We start from the raw sequence: 14,715 nt of genomic DNA, 5'->3' as shown, positions 1-14,715 counted from the left end.
TTGTGGCTAATTGTCAATCTTAGCAAGTCAAGGTCAATGCCAAGCCTCAACTATTCAAGGTCAGTGCCTAACCTTAACTCTTCGAGAGCAATGCCTCAGATTAACAATCTCACGAGAGTTTCCCCAGTTTGTGGGTTCCCTTCTAGCCACCACCGCTGACACGGAAAATAATGTGTCTATCTGCAACGTGTTTCGTATCCACTCCAAAATTGAATGGGTTCTTCCTTGGCCTATGCCTCACCCTTCCACCAAGTTTCATGAAAATCAGACTGGTAGTTTGTCCGTTATCTAGCAGACAAACAGACAAACCTACAAACTGAAAACTGAAAAAGACATAGTTGTTTTATTATTAGGAGTTTTGTTGACTGATTTGTGGTGATTCACTACGGCTGTAGGCTCTCTAACAACCCACCTCATGTGGGGCACACTGGGAAAACCTAGAGCTATCTTTCTAGAAAGAGCACAGCTTTACATTTAGCAAAACCCCCAAAGTTCTACACAGAGGACAGTGGGAAACATGCCAGTGGGGTACACAACAGCTCCCTTTAAGCCGATTCACATCCTAAACATGTATTTGTTGATTGCTGGCATTGTGATTTCAGCTTTGGGCCGTCTCTGCTGTCAACAGATTGTACAGTAGTCTAACTGTGTAAAACTGTTGCGCATTATGACAGAGAAGTAGCAACACTACATAGATATCTTTACCCTGCATCTACCTGAATGGATCATCTGTATCAACAGCCCACAACACTCCCACATGGAGTGGCCTAGAAAACAACTTCATGCAAAAGTAATAATCATCAACATTTTATACAAGCAATATCTCTTTAGATACTGTAATGACTCAAGCAGTTGGTGAAAGCGTTTACATTTGTTGATGCCTAACATATCTAGTGTCTAGTATTGATCTTGTTGTTTTATTGACAGATAGACCAATATATATATACTGTATATGTACAAAGAGTATAAAAGGCAGTAAATGAAAAATAAATGCAGAAAATGAAGCAGATTAGACAATTCCTCAGAACGTCCGGTATGAACCCACTCTCTGGTATGAATCCAATTTATGATACAAATACAGATATTTGTGTGACAAACTGATACAGATTGTAGAATGGCATTACCAACCCCTTCTCATTCCCATCTTGTCATATCTGGACGCTTGGTGAGAGCCCCTTTGCGTCACTTTTTAACACTCAGGTTTAGGCAACAAAACTACTTGGTTAGGTTTAGTAAAAGATCATTGTTTGGGTTAAAATAAGTATGTTTGTTACGTAAGTAAAGTACGTTGCGTGAGTTAATTTAGGTACGTAACTTAAAATAAGGCAATGTTGAGTTTTGGTTTCATACTGGACATGAACAGCTGTCTCCGGTCCTGTGTTTATTTGACCTATACATCCACCCTGACCTCCTCCCTATGCAGACAGATTGAATAGATGAGAGGTTGTTCTAAGCATCTAATATTTCCGTAGATGGGCACGAACATGCACTAAAAGGCACTTGCGTCAACAAAGCACATAGGGGCTCGGATTACAACACACATAGAGGGAGATTGACTTCATTCTTTGCTCAGGTAGACATTACTCCTCTATATCTTTACATAGAAAATAGTTGTTTGCTGTTATATCAATGCTCTGAATTCTGTATAGAGAACCTTTAACAGGGGATACAGCTGTTTGTTTCCCGGTTCCAACCAACAGTCAACCCTGCTGTTATGAGTATCCCAGAGAACCTGATATGGAGAGGGCAGAACAGAGTACCGTCAGCTTGAGAGAAGTGCCGGTGTGCAAGAAAAAGTCACGATACGCCAAAGAGTAGAATGTAGTAGTGCCTGTAATACGTACCGGTGAGTGGCGGCCCACTTCGAGCACTGGTTTTAATGCACAAATGTGCAGGTGTTGGGAAACATACCTTCCACTGTTGTTGAAACCACTATCTACTAATAATTTGACAGACTGACTGACTCCCTTTGCCTGAGTCAATTCTACACCAGTGGTTGACTGGTCTGAGCAAAATACCCCCACAAGCTTCACTCAGCTGTCATTACGTGGCAGTTTGTTCTTGCTGCAAGGGAAAAATTAAGACAAGCTTGTGAAAAGAAGGTGAGATGTGAACAGCCAAGGAGCGAAAATGCAGGGAGTAAATAAAGTGAGAGAATGTGGAAAAGAGATGTGATGGTGGGATGGAGACTAAGAGAGAAAGAAAGGGAAAGTGTGAGAGAGATGAAGGGTCTAGTTACCGGCGGTGGAGGCCTTTGTGTGGTAAGGTACGTGGTACTGTGGCAAGCTGTAATCAAGTCCTCTCCCGGACTGACAGCTCGGCACTTGTTTACAGAGGACTTCAATTTCCCTGACAGTCCTTTCCCTCTACCCATCACTCCATCCCCCCGTTCTCACACTCCGCCTCGCTTTCTGTCTTCAGTCACCTTTGTGTTGCCTTGCTCTCTCTCCCTCTGTCTCGCCCCTGTCACTCAGAGTCTTAACCCAGTTCGTACCAGCAACAAGAAGTTATCAGCGGCTGCTCAGCTCCCTATTTTCTTCTGCACAAATCCATTTGTTTTATCATCATTCATTTTTGTCTATTTACATAGGCCTGAGGGGAAGGAATTGCTGGAGCATTTGGGCAATGTAGTGTGTGATTTCCTGAACTTAGCCCGGGGATAGAATCTCTGCAGAGCCAATTTCCAGTCTGAACTTGTTGCTGCTGTTACCGCGCCAAAGTGGATGGTAATTTATGTATGTCTGCATTTTCATCTCTGCTGCAGTCACACGCAAACACCCACCCCCTTCTATGAAAAAACGGTGTTAAATTGCCACAGATAAACAAATCCAATTTTTAAGTAATAGGGAGTAGACTGTGAATTACATTTCCACCTATGGGAAATGGGATGCATGAGGGGTAAACAGCAGTGTGGTCTAGGCAAATCCTCATTTAAGGCTCTTATCCAAGCTTTTTCACAAACATTGCACCCTTAAACTTTAGTGTTTAACTCAGTTAATGCCTCTGAGGACATACTGAAAGATGGGAGGATGAGAGAATAGAGGGCTCCTGGGATGACGTATTTTTGTAGGCCAACCAGGAAGTTAGCATCGCCCTGGGGTCCCTCGACAAAAAGCCAGTGGAATTTGTCCATTGGGTTTTGGATTATTGCGGAAAATAAGCTCTGTGGCAAACAAACGTTTATGATACTTACACGTTTTGTTCAGCAAGATAATCCACAACTGAACACCGCTTTTATGATTTTTGTCGTCTTTGTCGAACAACAAAGAAAAACACTTCTTTATGTCGGCTAATTTCTGGGATCCAGTTTGTTTGTTTGCTTCCAAGGCTGTAGCACGCTGTGTTTACGTGCCAATTTGTTTCGTATCTGGCAACCTAACACGTTCTCATCCCAACTTGTCACACCACTATAGTTACCCTTGGCGTCACTTTAGGATAAGGCAACTAAACCACTCTAGTTTTAGTTTGGAAAGTACTATGTTTGTACAGTGAAAAATGACACTGAATGTTGTGAACATGCATGAACAGCGCTCTCCTGGATAAAAGCCTTCTGTCAATTTACCCATTACATAGTTACCTACTCTGTGTTGGAATATGCTGTACTGTATAAACAACACATAATTGTGTTTTTCTCTCCCTCCCCTCTGCAGGCCTGTTGGGTTTTGGTTGAGCAGGGCTCAGTCTCTGCTCTACTGCAATGAGCACGGAGTGCAGGGTTCCTTCTCCGAGGAGGTGAAGAGCTGTAGCTGCCCCGCGGAGCAGCCAACCTGCCAGGGAGTCGTCCCCTGCGTTGTGGGCACCTCCTCCACCTCCTGTTCCTCCTGTGCGACCGACAACGCGACCCGCTGCGGAGCCTGTCACCACGGCAACCTCCTCCATCTTGGTTCCTGCCGGCCGAGCATCGCTGCCTCCCTGGACCACTATCTGAACTTCGACCTGGACATGCCTGATGCTGAGGTTCTCAAAGCTTCTCATAGATGTATTCCATTAGTTCTCAAACCTCTGTGATCCAAATGATACAGTACATCTGATTACACCAAAGATCATGACAAAAACTAAATCAACAACTACATTAACGATATATTGAGGGTAAAGTTAGCACTTCAGATATCTTTATTGGACAGAAATAATGTGAATGTAGAACCACCAGTGCTTGCCTCGCCTGCCAGTAAATGATCATGAGCAAACAAGCTGCTAGAAACAGAGGGAAAACAGATAGCGCCAATCTATTCCAGACTGAGTCCCCGAAATTGAAGAACAAACGTGAATAAATGCATTAATATGTATGAAATACATGCCTCTGAGACAAACAGAGATTTTGCAAATTCATTGTCTTAATTAACAGAAGAGGTGTTGGAATGTTATATTAGTTCCAGGTGCAATAACAGGTTTCCTGCAAGAAAAATTAAAAAGCTGCTAAATTGGAAAAGTTATCATGTATTATTTTACTTCTGTTGGTGTAACGAATAAAATGTCACCATTGAAGTTTTGCCACCGGGTGGTACCAATGTCTGGTCTGGCCCAAAGACTAAATCTCTGACAGAAACAAAAATGAAGTGTGGCAGTAAAGTTGGCCCGATAAGTTGGGCATTATCAGTTGTTATCAGCCTCATAGATGTGGGTTAAGAGGGGCCTGCTACACCCACTAGTAGGTTTCATCACCAATTCACATGGCTGATCACTGAAAGAAGGAGTAAAAGAAGACGACAGCGACCTCTAGCGACCATATTAATTATGACAGAGAAAGCACGAGTCAGGTGCTGTAGTATATTAACATATATTAACAATTATATATTAACAACACAAAACAATGACAGATATTGTCCAGAAACCCTCGCAGGTAGAGTGCATTTAGCATAAAAAATATGCTCAAATCATAACATGGCAAACTGCAGCCCAACAGGCAACAACAGCTGTCAGTGTGTCAGTGTGCTGACTTGACTATGACTTGCCCCAAACTGCATGTGATTATCATAAAGTAGGCATGTCTATAAAGGGGATAATCATGGGTACCCATTTTCAGGTCAAGGGACCCCTTTGAAAATGGCCATATCAGTTAGTTTTGCATTGACAAAATTGAGTGTATGTGTGGAGCGTTATTTAGCCTCCTTTGTGGCAAGCTAGTATGACATGGTTGGTACCAATGTATTCCTTAGGTTTTCTAGTCTCATATGATACCAGTATCTTCACTCTAGCTTTAAAAGTCCGCTATAACCTAAAAATCACAAGTTGCAACACGTTATCGCATTAACTTGGACAGCCCTAATATGTATATTGTATATAGTTTTTGAACCAGTGTGTAAGAGATCTGTCTATTATTATTATTATTATCTGTCTACCTGTAAGAGTGAACGTGATCTCACTGTTCTTTATTCCCTCTCCAGGTGAAGTACCTGCTTCAGCGACTGGACAGCAGAATCGAGGTCCACGCCATTTACATCAGCAACGACGTCCGCCTGGGAAGTTGGTTCAACCCCGCCTGGAGGAAGAGAATGTTGCTGACACTCAAGAGTAACAAAAACAAGTCCAATCTCATCCACATGCTGATGGGCATTTCTTTCCAGATATGCTTGACTAAGAATTCAACACTGGAGCCCGTGCCTGCCATTTATGTCAATCCTTTCGGGGGAAGTCACTCAGAGAGCTGGTTCATGCCCGTGAACCAGCCTGAGTTCCCCGACTGGGAGAGAACTCGACTGGACGCCGTCGTCACGGCGCAGTGTTACAACTGGACACTGTCTCTGGGCAACAAATGGAAGTCCTTCTTTGAGACGGTGCACATCTACCTGCGAAGCCGCATACTCACAGATGATCCAACAGTGAATGAGACTCTCTTCTACGAACCGTTGGACCTGGACGACCAGACGTCCAACCTGGGGTACATGAAGATCAACACGCTGAAAGTGTTTGGATACAGCATGCACTTTGACCCCGAGGGCATCAAGGATCTGATCCTCCAGCTGGACTACCCTTACACGCAGGGCACGCAGGACGCTGCCTTTCTGATGCTGTTGGAGATGAGGGACCGGATTAACCGGCTGTCTCCACCGGCGCCGCAGCCTCTTGACCTGTTTTCTTGCCTGTTGCGCCACCGGCTCAAGCTGTCGGCCGGAGAGGTGGTGCGCATCAAGGACTCGCTGCAGATGTTCAACTCCAAGCTTCCCAATGCTTCTCCTGAACCGGAGCTGGCCCAGCTGTGCAGCTAGCTAGCTTAGCACACAAGTCAGGTACAAGAAAGTGGAGTTGCTGCGAGACTGAGCAGGGGAGGTCCTACCGAGTTAGCCTCTCGGACCCAAATCCTCTGGATTAACAGAACTCTAAAGGCGGACTGCTGGGCTTTTCTTGTGGCCACTCTTGGCTGGTTTTCTGGCGTCACATTTTTATCAGAAATTGCTACCAGAGTCCTTTGATGAACAGTGGAGTCGTGTTATGGACTTTTGAGAGAACAGCTGATACTTGGACTGTCTTTCAGAGGCTCTACTGTACCAGCCCGGAGGCTTACTTTTGCTATTACTGCCCTGCTTTTGGCAAACTGTGCGACTAGATGGAGTTAAGAGAGACTCCCTTACACCGTGATCTGGAACCTCAGAGAGCCGATGTCATTAAGTATACCTAAGACATCTGCCTTGCAAAGATAAAGGCGGTTTTGATATGTAAAGAGGAACTCTTAAGGGGTCTTCAGAAACGAGCAAATGGAAGAGAAGATTTCCCCTTTTCTAACCCTATTTTCTTTGGCTACAGAACAATCTCGTGGGAGGGGAAAATGGGATAATATTATATATGTGGTGAATGAGTTGTTATGTTATGCTTAACAGTTTAAAATTTGATAATCCCGAACCCTGTTACTGTCTTTGAATATTTCTTTTTAATCCCTGCCTTACATTTTATCTGGCATCTGAAAACTTGTAAGTACAGTATCTATGCTTAACATCTGAGTGAGAAGCCTGTTAGTGATGTTCTGTCCTTGGTGGTGTGTCTAATACCAAAAGAACGTGAGCACATTGGCAAACTGAACGGCGAAATATGACAATATTAAAACGTTGTTATTTTTTGGAGCTGAAAAATCATCGAGAACTCTTTCTGACGGTGGTAACGAAAAAGGTCTGAGGATACAGCGCTGTAAATAACGCTCCATCTAACCCCAGGTGTGGACAAGTGCACATTGCTTTTTAGATAACCGAGTGCAAAGACCAAAAAAATGTTTATAACAGAACAAACTCATGCCTTATATGGAGAGTCAATGTTAAGATAAGAAGCACATTTAGTTTCTGTGTTTGATTTCCCAGCGAAGGCTGTATTGCTTTTTATATTTCAATATTTCTACCAAGACAGAACAACAGACACATTCTCCAGAATACGTGGTGATGTAGTTTCCCATGTAAATGCCAGTCACACTTTCTGCAGTTACTTGTTTTTGATTTGGTGTTGTGAAACTTTGAGTCACTATTCACGTTGCACACCAGTATACATGCATACTGTAATTGTTCTGCAAAATCCTTCTATCTCCAATGAGACAAACTCTCAGTATCTGATTGAACCTGGTAGATTTTATTCTGATTTAAAAAAAAAAGTTTTTTGGTTTAGTCTCAGGTCAATGAAACAGTTTTTTTTTTTCCTTATACGTGGGTCCAATGTCAGCTGCCAGTTACCGACTGGAGTTACAAGGTTTCTGCAGGGCAGTGATGGTAATCTCGAGAGCTGCAAACTTACCAGGATGATACTTGATATGATTCTTCATTTACTTCACTAATTTCTCACTGAAAGTCAGTAAACCTTGTATGTCATTTTCAGCAGTTCTTCTGTGCTCAGCTTGCTTAAGTAAAAACAAAGTGGTTTATCTATTCGGGATCCTTTTCCTTGTTTGCTTTCAACTCTCACTGTCATAACACGTGTACTATGAAATAACATATCAATATATATTACAGAACAGGTTGTCTCTGTGTGTTGACAACTCATATTCAGATTTTATTCCATTGTCCTCGCCATGTGAGTCCAGACACTGCAGGGCCGGATCTACTGAGGAAATAGTGCAGTGTAAATACGTGCAGGTGGAGGGGGAAGATGGTGTTGATACAACTGATGTATCAAGGGAAATGCAGCCAACTGCTCACTGTAAAAGTCTCATCAAAAGAAAGAAGAGTTTCTAGTATGTATAACTTCACAGCTTGTTAAAGATCAAAGTCGAGTGTAATGAACACAAAATCCCCCACAAAAAGATGGCTCTAGTGACCATGGCTCTGAAATATCAGTAAGTCAAAATCCATGGCCCGACATTCGCTCTGAAATATCAGTAAGTTAGAATCTATGGCCCCGACCATGGTTCTGAAATATCAGTTAGTTAAAATCTACGGCCCTGACCATGGTTCTGAAATATCAGTAAGTTCGAATCTACGGCCCCGACCATGGTTCTGAAATATCAGTAAGTTAGAATCCATGGCCCCGACCATGGTTCTGAAATATCAGTAAATTAGAATCTGTGGCCCCGACCATGGCTCTGAAATATCAGTAAGTTAGAATCTGTGGCCCTGACCATGGTTCTGAAATATCAGTAAGTTAGAATCTGTGGCCCTGACCATGGTTCTGAAATATCAGTAAGTTCGAATCTACGGCCCCGACCATGGTTCTGAAATATCAGTAAGTTCGAATCTGTGGCCCTGACCATGGTTCTGAAATATCAGTAAGTTAGAATCTGTGGCCCTGACCATGGTTCTGAAATATCAGTAAGTTCGAATCTACGGCCCCGACCATGGTTCTGAAATATCAGTAAGTTAGAATCCATGGCCCCGACCATGGTTCTGAAATATCAGTAAATTAGAATCTATGGCCCCGACCATGGCTCTGAAATATCAGTAAGTTAGAATTTGTGGCCCCGACCATGGCTCTGAAATATCAGTAAGTTAGAATCTATGGCCCCGACCATGGCTCTGAATTATCAGTAAGAAGACAGCAAGTTGTGCAGTGTGAACAGTACAGTGATCTGACGACTTTGAAAGTCGTGTAGTGAGAAATGCGCAAACGCTTGCTAAGAAGGTGCGCTTGTTTTATGTGTCTGGCGGCAGAATGCGTCCCATCTGCGGCCGGAAAAAAAAAAAAAAAACGCCGCAAAAGCCTTAGTAAATCTGGCTCTCGGTGCGTTGCCATAAAAATGGATGCATAAACTTCCAATTACCCCCCGGCCCCTCATAATAAGATGAATGTCCTCTAATATACGGAGTGCAGTGTTTTTTTGTAAGATGAAAAGCCAATTTCCTGAGTTGTCAGGGAGCAAACAAGAACCAAACGCACACTGTCACATTACATCAGGCTGCTGGTTTATCTGCTGGAGAAAGCAAGAGAGGGAACGGAAAGAGAGAGACAGGAAGAGTGACAGAGACAGGGAGACAGGGAGAGAGAGAGAGAGAGAGAGAGAGAGGGGGACACGTTGGCCAACTTGAGCAGCCTGTATTTATTTATTTTTTTCCCCGACCCCCATAATGAGGTGGGGAAGCAGTCACTCTGCATTGGGTTAATAAACAGTTATTCATCTTCAGCATGGCACCTAGGAAACAGGAGTGGGTTTGCCCTTGGGCTAATCTTCAGGCCCGCGGAAGACAGCTAATCCATCAGAGCACTATTTAGACTGCATACTACAAAACTTTCTGGACCTCCCGAAAGAAGCGAGGGGGGAAGAGCGAGGAAATGAGAGAGTGATTGAAAAGGTAATAGATGACACAGAGGGAGAGATGGAGGGAAGATAAGGTTGAGAAAAAGTGGGGAGAGAGTGGAAAGGTGAGAGGGGTTGGGCTGCTAGTCTCGCAGTGATTTATGATGTTTAGGAAGTCGGACTGTTTGAATTAATGAGGTAGAATTGGTGAAATCGAGTGGCACGTATGTGTGTGTGTGTGCACTCGTGGTGTATCTGTAGGTCATTTGACATAGTCATCAATAACAGTGTAGATTTGAGGGGTTGAAATTACATTCAAATAACATTATTACAAATGTACCCAGAGAAATGATTCATGCTCGGAGACAGACATTGAAATGCAAAGTTAGAGCTGGTTTGACCTTCACGGGAGGGAGGCAAAGTGAGTTGTTCTCATAAGGTGGTTGATTATGACTGTATCAACGGCGGCATCGTGGCTGACGAATCTGAAATTCAGGTCTTATGCAGCTCGTCTGTTTCACAAGACAGCTCGCAAAAAAAAAAAGAGAAAAATAATTTATTCCTCATATTGCTTTTCCAAGACTCACTTGGCAAACTCGTTCATTACCTCCGACCAAGAAGAGACAAGGTCACATTACAAATTCACTGGTGTTGCAGCAGACTTCTCTCTTTGTCAGCATTTCGAAGACAAACTGCAGTGAAAAATTGCTCGTTACCCCTGACAATATTACATGTCCGAACATCCTGCCTTCTATTCAACAAAACACGGTCAAAATAAATCTTAGTAACACCCCGATAATGGTGTATTTTTTAGAAGTAGCACTCAGCTATGACCTACAACAACTTATAAAGTGACTGCTATCAACACAAGTGGGACCCAAGTGCAGGACAGACAGGTTGGTTGGTGGTACAAAGTGTCTTTTATTGCAACCGAGTATGAGGTTATGAGAAACTGGGGGTCCACTGGGAGGAATGAAGATGGCTGAGATGAAGCTGACGTGAGCATGTAATGTGGGGAAAGCGTAGCGAGGAGGCGTAGCTGGCGGGGGAGAATGGTGATCCTGAGACGGAGGAAAAGCAGGTAAGAAGCACAAATAACACGGGGAAGCAGACACTAGAATATTATACAATCTGTGCATTCCAATACCCATCCTACCATACTATTTAGCATGCCAGAAAAAGATTTTGTATGTCAAATGCAGTATGCCAAAAATACCAGGATGTCCTACTACATTTTGCAGTATGCAAGACAGCATGCTTTTCTGACACCCAATCCTCTGCAGCGGATATATGAGCAAGAGGTTCAAAGTTCGAGGCACAACGTTATGAGGAATATGGCCTCTCTCAAACCACCCCTTTACAGGGTGTCCCTACCTACATGTCCCATTTGTATCCGTACTGCAGACAACAGTAAACACTTTTTAAGGGCAGCTGCAGTATGTGCTAAAAGTAAAAAGTAAAATATTGTGATTTGGATCGCACTCTATACCTTGGCCTTATCAGTGAGTGTACCGCTGAGGTGGAAACAACAATGTGGCGACAATTGGTTGGAAAGCCGGAGTAGATATACTGCATGGGTGAATTGACGACAGGCAGGTGCCGCTTGATGAGCTGATTGCAGACAGGTGAGTGTGATGAGCAGAGCCAGGAGGATGAGGAAGGGAGACCACGCCCACACCAGCACACACACACTAAACAAAACACAAAGAGAGAAAGAAACAAACCCGGAGAACATAGGGAAGGGGGAATACCAGAGTTCCAACAGCTCCAGTGTTCATTTCGTTAGTAAAAACTATGATGAGAAATATTCGTTGACTTTTTTTAGAGGATAAAAATAATAAAAACTAAATATACTTTGAAAAAAGAAGTTAGAAAAGTATGACAAAATGTATAACAATTTCAATTTATACAATTATGTGAAAGATGATGAGAACAGAGCAACACGACCTCCTCCACGCCAAACAGAAATAGCCAGAGCAACACGACATCCTCTCCACGCCAAACAGATGGAGCCAGAGCAACACAACCTCCTCTCCACGCCAATAGTTAGAGCCAGAGCAACACAGCCTCCTCTCCACGCCAAACAGATAGAGCCAGAGCAACACGACCTCCTCTCTGCCATGGAACCTAGAGAGAGGACCACATTTTTGTTTTTAGTTCACAGTTGCTTGGTAGTGTGAACATATGTTTCACATGCCAATAAGCCCCTTTGCTTTTTCATTTCTTATCTTATTGATTATTGATTATTTAGAAATAAATAATAAATCAACTACTTGATCGCTCCACTATGTGTCTAACTAGGTGGCCTGACTCAGCCTAATGACAGTAACTGTTGTAGGAAACGTGGAATCTGGGCATTTGAAAAAGTATAGAAGGAACCTTTTCACACAGAAAAGCAGCACTTTGGGAATACATTATTTGTGTTTGCTTTAGCTCAAACTAGACGTGTCTTTATACTGCGTATCCTGCTGCAGGAAGTGTGAAATGTTTAGAATCTGTGTAAGTGGGACATAAACACTTTGCTTGCAAGCAGGGCTCCTCTCCACATTGACCCTTGTGACTAATGATGCTAAGCAGTAAATGTTCGTAGTTTCAGAACCCAATCTCCTCTGCTTATTTAAATTGTATTTTTATCCTTTATAGTTTTCCTCCTCTTCTTTTCTGGATGCAGGATTTAGGGGCCATTAATGGGGACTGACCTCAACAGACAAATGCGACCTCCTCCGTTTATGAATTAAAAAAATCACCGTCCTGGCTCACGAGCAAAAGGAAACCTCATGTTCAACCTGCAAAAATATATTCAAAGATCTTTTTATTAACACTGTTCTGTTTATGTGTTTATCTTGCAGTTGCCAGCACCTCCAGACCTGAAGTACAAGCTGTGCTCAAAGCTTTTGTTTGTCTCTCCTATTCACTGAAGAAAACCTCTTTGGTCACACTATTTGGTTGGGTGTTGTATAATGGAGAACATGGATCGTGTCACATGACCTACAAACAGTCCATGCTGCTTTCTTTGAACCTTTAAAGCAATCTTTGCCTCACTTTAAATGTGCACTGGTGTACTTCCTAGTTATTTGCTTCAAAGAAATAGGGGGCAGCATTTTACCTCTACTACTGGATTCATGCAATCTAAATTCACAGTTATTAAAAAAAGCTAATTACTAACTAACAGCAGGGCAATAATATGCAAAAGTCAACCACACTGCTGAAACTCTGAGAGCTTGTCAAAATAACACTTCTATCTTATAATCTTCACGTGTGGCGTTGGCAGTTCAAGTTAGCCATCTGTTTGTTTATTGTGCCACTAACCTGGGGCTGTAAGGTCCGTGTAGGCTTTGATAGTTTGTTTATTGGCTTGTGTTCGGGATGGCAGAGACCAGGGAACGGCTTGTGTTTTTGTTTCGTCCTCCCCGCCTACGGGGGACTGCTTTGCCAGGCAGGGAGTGCACGGCGGCTCTGAGGGATGGAGCTTCAGTTGGCGGCTCGGATTTGTCTGGCGAAAACCCCGCTGCTGGGAACCTGCTGATCCGGTCGGGACAGTCCCTGGAGATCAGACCCTCGGTGCTGTGGTTTGCACCACTGGCTGAATTTGAGCTAACTGCTAACGGACGGTCTGGGTCTGAGTTTCTGGGACAGTTATACGTTTTCTTGAAGACACTGACATGCAACTACTGTACTTTTGTCATTTAGGTATGACGGGGGGGCAAAGACAGGAACAACTCTTGGGAACTTCTTTGGGGTTGTAAGATTAAATAACTTGCCAATAATGTAAATAGTAAAGAGGAGTGCCAACAGAGATAAAGAGTATAGTATTTTATGTTGTATCTGTATGTGCTACAAGTGCTTACAGGTCTTTAGGAGGCTGAGAGAGATTTTACTGCAATTCAAGCAAAATCAAAGTATTGCAGAAAGTGTGTGGAGGTGTACAATAGATTCACAAACCTGTCTGTCTGGATTTAGTTTGATTGAATCAATACATAGAGGGGTTGAGGAGTCAATGCAAAGCAATGGGGCCAAGTTAGGACAGAAAATAATTGGAAGGATAGACATTATCTATATTCACTTCTCAAGTCGTAAGCACTTTTCTATCCCGTTGCTTTTAAAGACGTCACCTTGCGACTGGCAACTTGTGTCTATCCCCGGCAGAGTCTTATTGGCTATTTAGTATTAAACTGCAGCAGATTTTTGATTCATGCAAAAAATAATAATTTGAAGTTTGGGAGGGAGAGAGAGATTCCTTAAGATAATGGTGGGATAAACTCCAACATGGGTTTTGCACTAAACCTGTTCAAACAGGGATTTGATGTAAAAATACTCTGATACTGATTTTGACATATATTTGGCATATAACAAGAAATAAATAAAAAATTACTACAGGGACACTTGATTAAAACTGGGAAAGGGTATTGTTCTTTTCACTGGGTCTTCAAAGACAGTGAATGTAGTTTATATACCCAGATACTAACACTCTCTTTAAGGACACTAAAGACATGTGTTGGCCGGTGTTTTACAGTAGAAGGTAAAAAGGCCAATTTCCTGTTAGTTCGGTGGCCGAGAAGACCTGTCTTTATCCACAAAGATGTTGAAGGCCACACACAAACCTAACAGAAATGAGGAGGCATGCTTTTATTTGACTTCACTATCGATTGTACGGACAATTTGGACATTGGTCTGTGTTGCACAGCTGCTTCAGGACCGGCCTCAGCTGGTGTCCGAGCAGCTGGTTTGTATCCGTCTTGCTGGAGGTCACTAGCCATTCAGCTGCTAGCTTCTGGCCAGGCTCCTGGCATCAACAGGCTGACCTTTATAGCCAGTACATGTGTGGCTCTTTCTCTTCTACAAATCTGTTTTGTCTTTAGCGACCAGGGTTCTACATCATACCCCGTCTAATGGATTTATTTCATTCAATCGGAGTTGATGATCTTTCAACTTTTTCCATCTTGCCACTGCAGTTCATACTGTGACCATGGCAACCACAGACACCAAACTGAGGGTAAATTACACAGAAGCTGATTTTACTGGTATCTGAGTTCACTAAATGATACACCTCTTCACCAGCAGTGAACAAACAT

The 14,715-nt window shown here is 43.0% G+C and overlaps 1 protein-coding gene across 1 annotated transcript in view; it reads left to right on the top strand.

Moving 5' to 3' along the window:
- Positions 1-6,835, top strand: part of brinp2 (bone morphogenetic protein/retinoic acid inducible neural-specific 2) — a 214,235-nt gene extending 207,400 nt beyond the window's left edge. The window contains exons 8-9 of the mRNA XM_074650202.1: positions 3,651-3,957; positions 5,385-6,835. Coding sequence (XP_074506303.1) covers positions 3,651-3,957; positions 5,385-6,206 — 1,129 coding nt within the window. The 3' untranslated portion in view covers positions 6,207-6,835. The remainder of the gene's footprint in view (positions 1-3,650; positions 3,958-5,384) is intronic.
- The last annotated feature ends 7,880 nt before the right edge of the window (positions 6,836-14,715 follow it).

The sequence above is a fragment of the Sebastes fasciatus genome, chromosome 11 (assembly GCF_043250625.1).
Source record: "Sebastes fasciatus isolate fSebFas1 chromosome 11, fSebFas1.pri, whole genome shotgun sequence".
Classification (NCBI taxonomy): domain Eukaryota; kingdom Metazoa; phylum Chordata; class Actinopteri; order Perciformes; family Sebastidae; genus Sebastes; species Sebastes fasciatus.
This window is presented reverse-complemented; position numbering and strand designations above follow the sequence as displayed.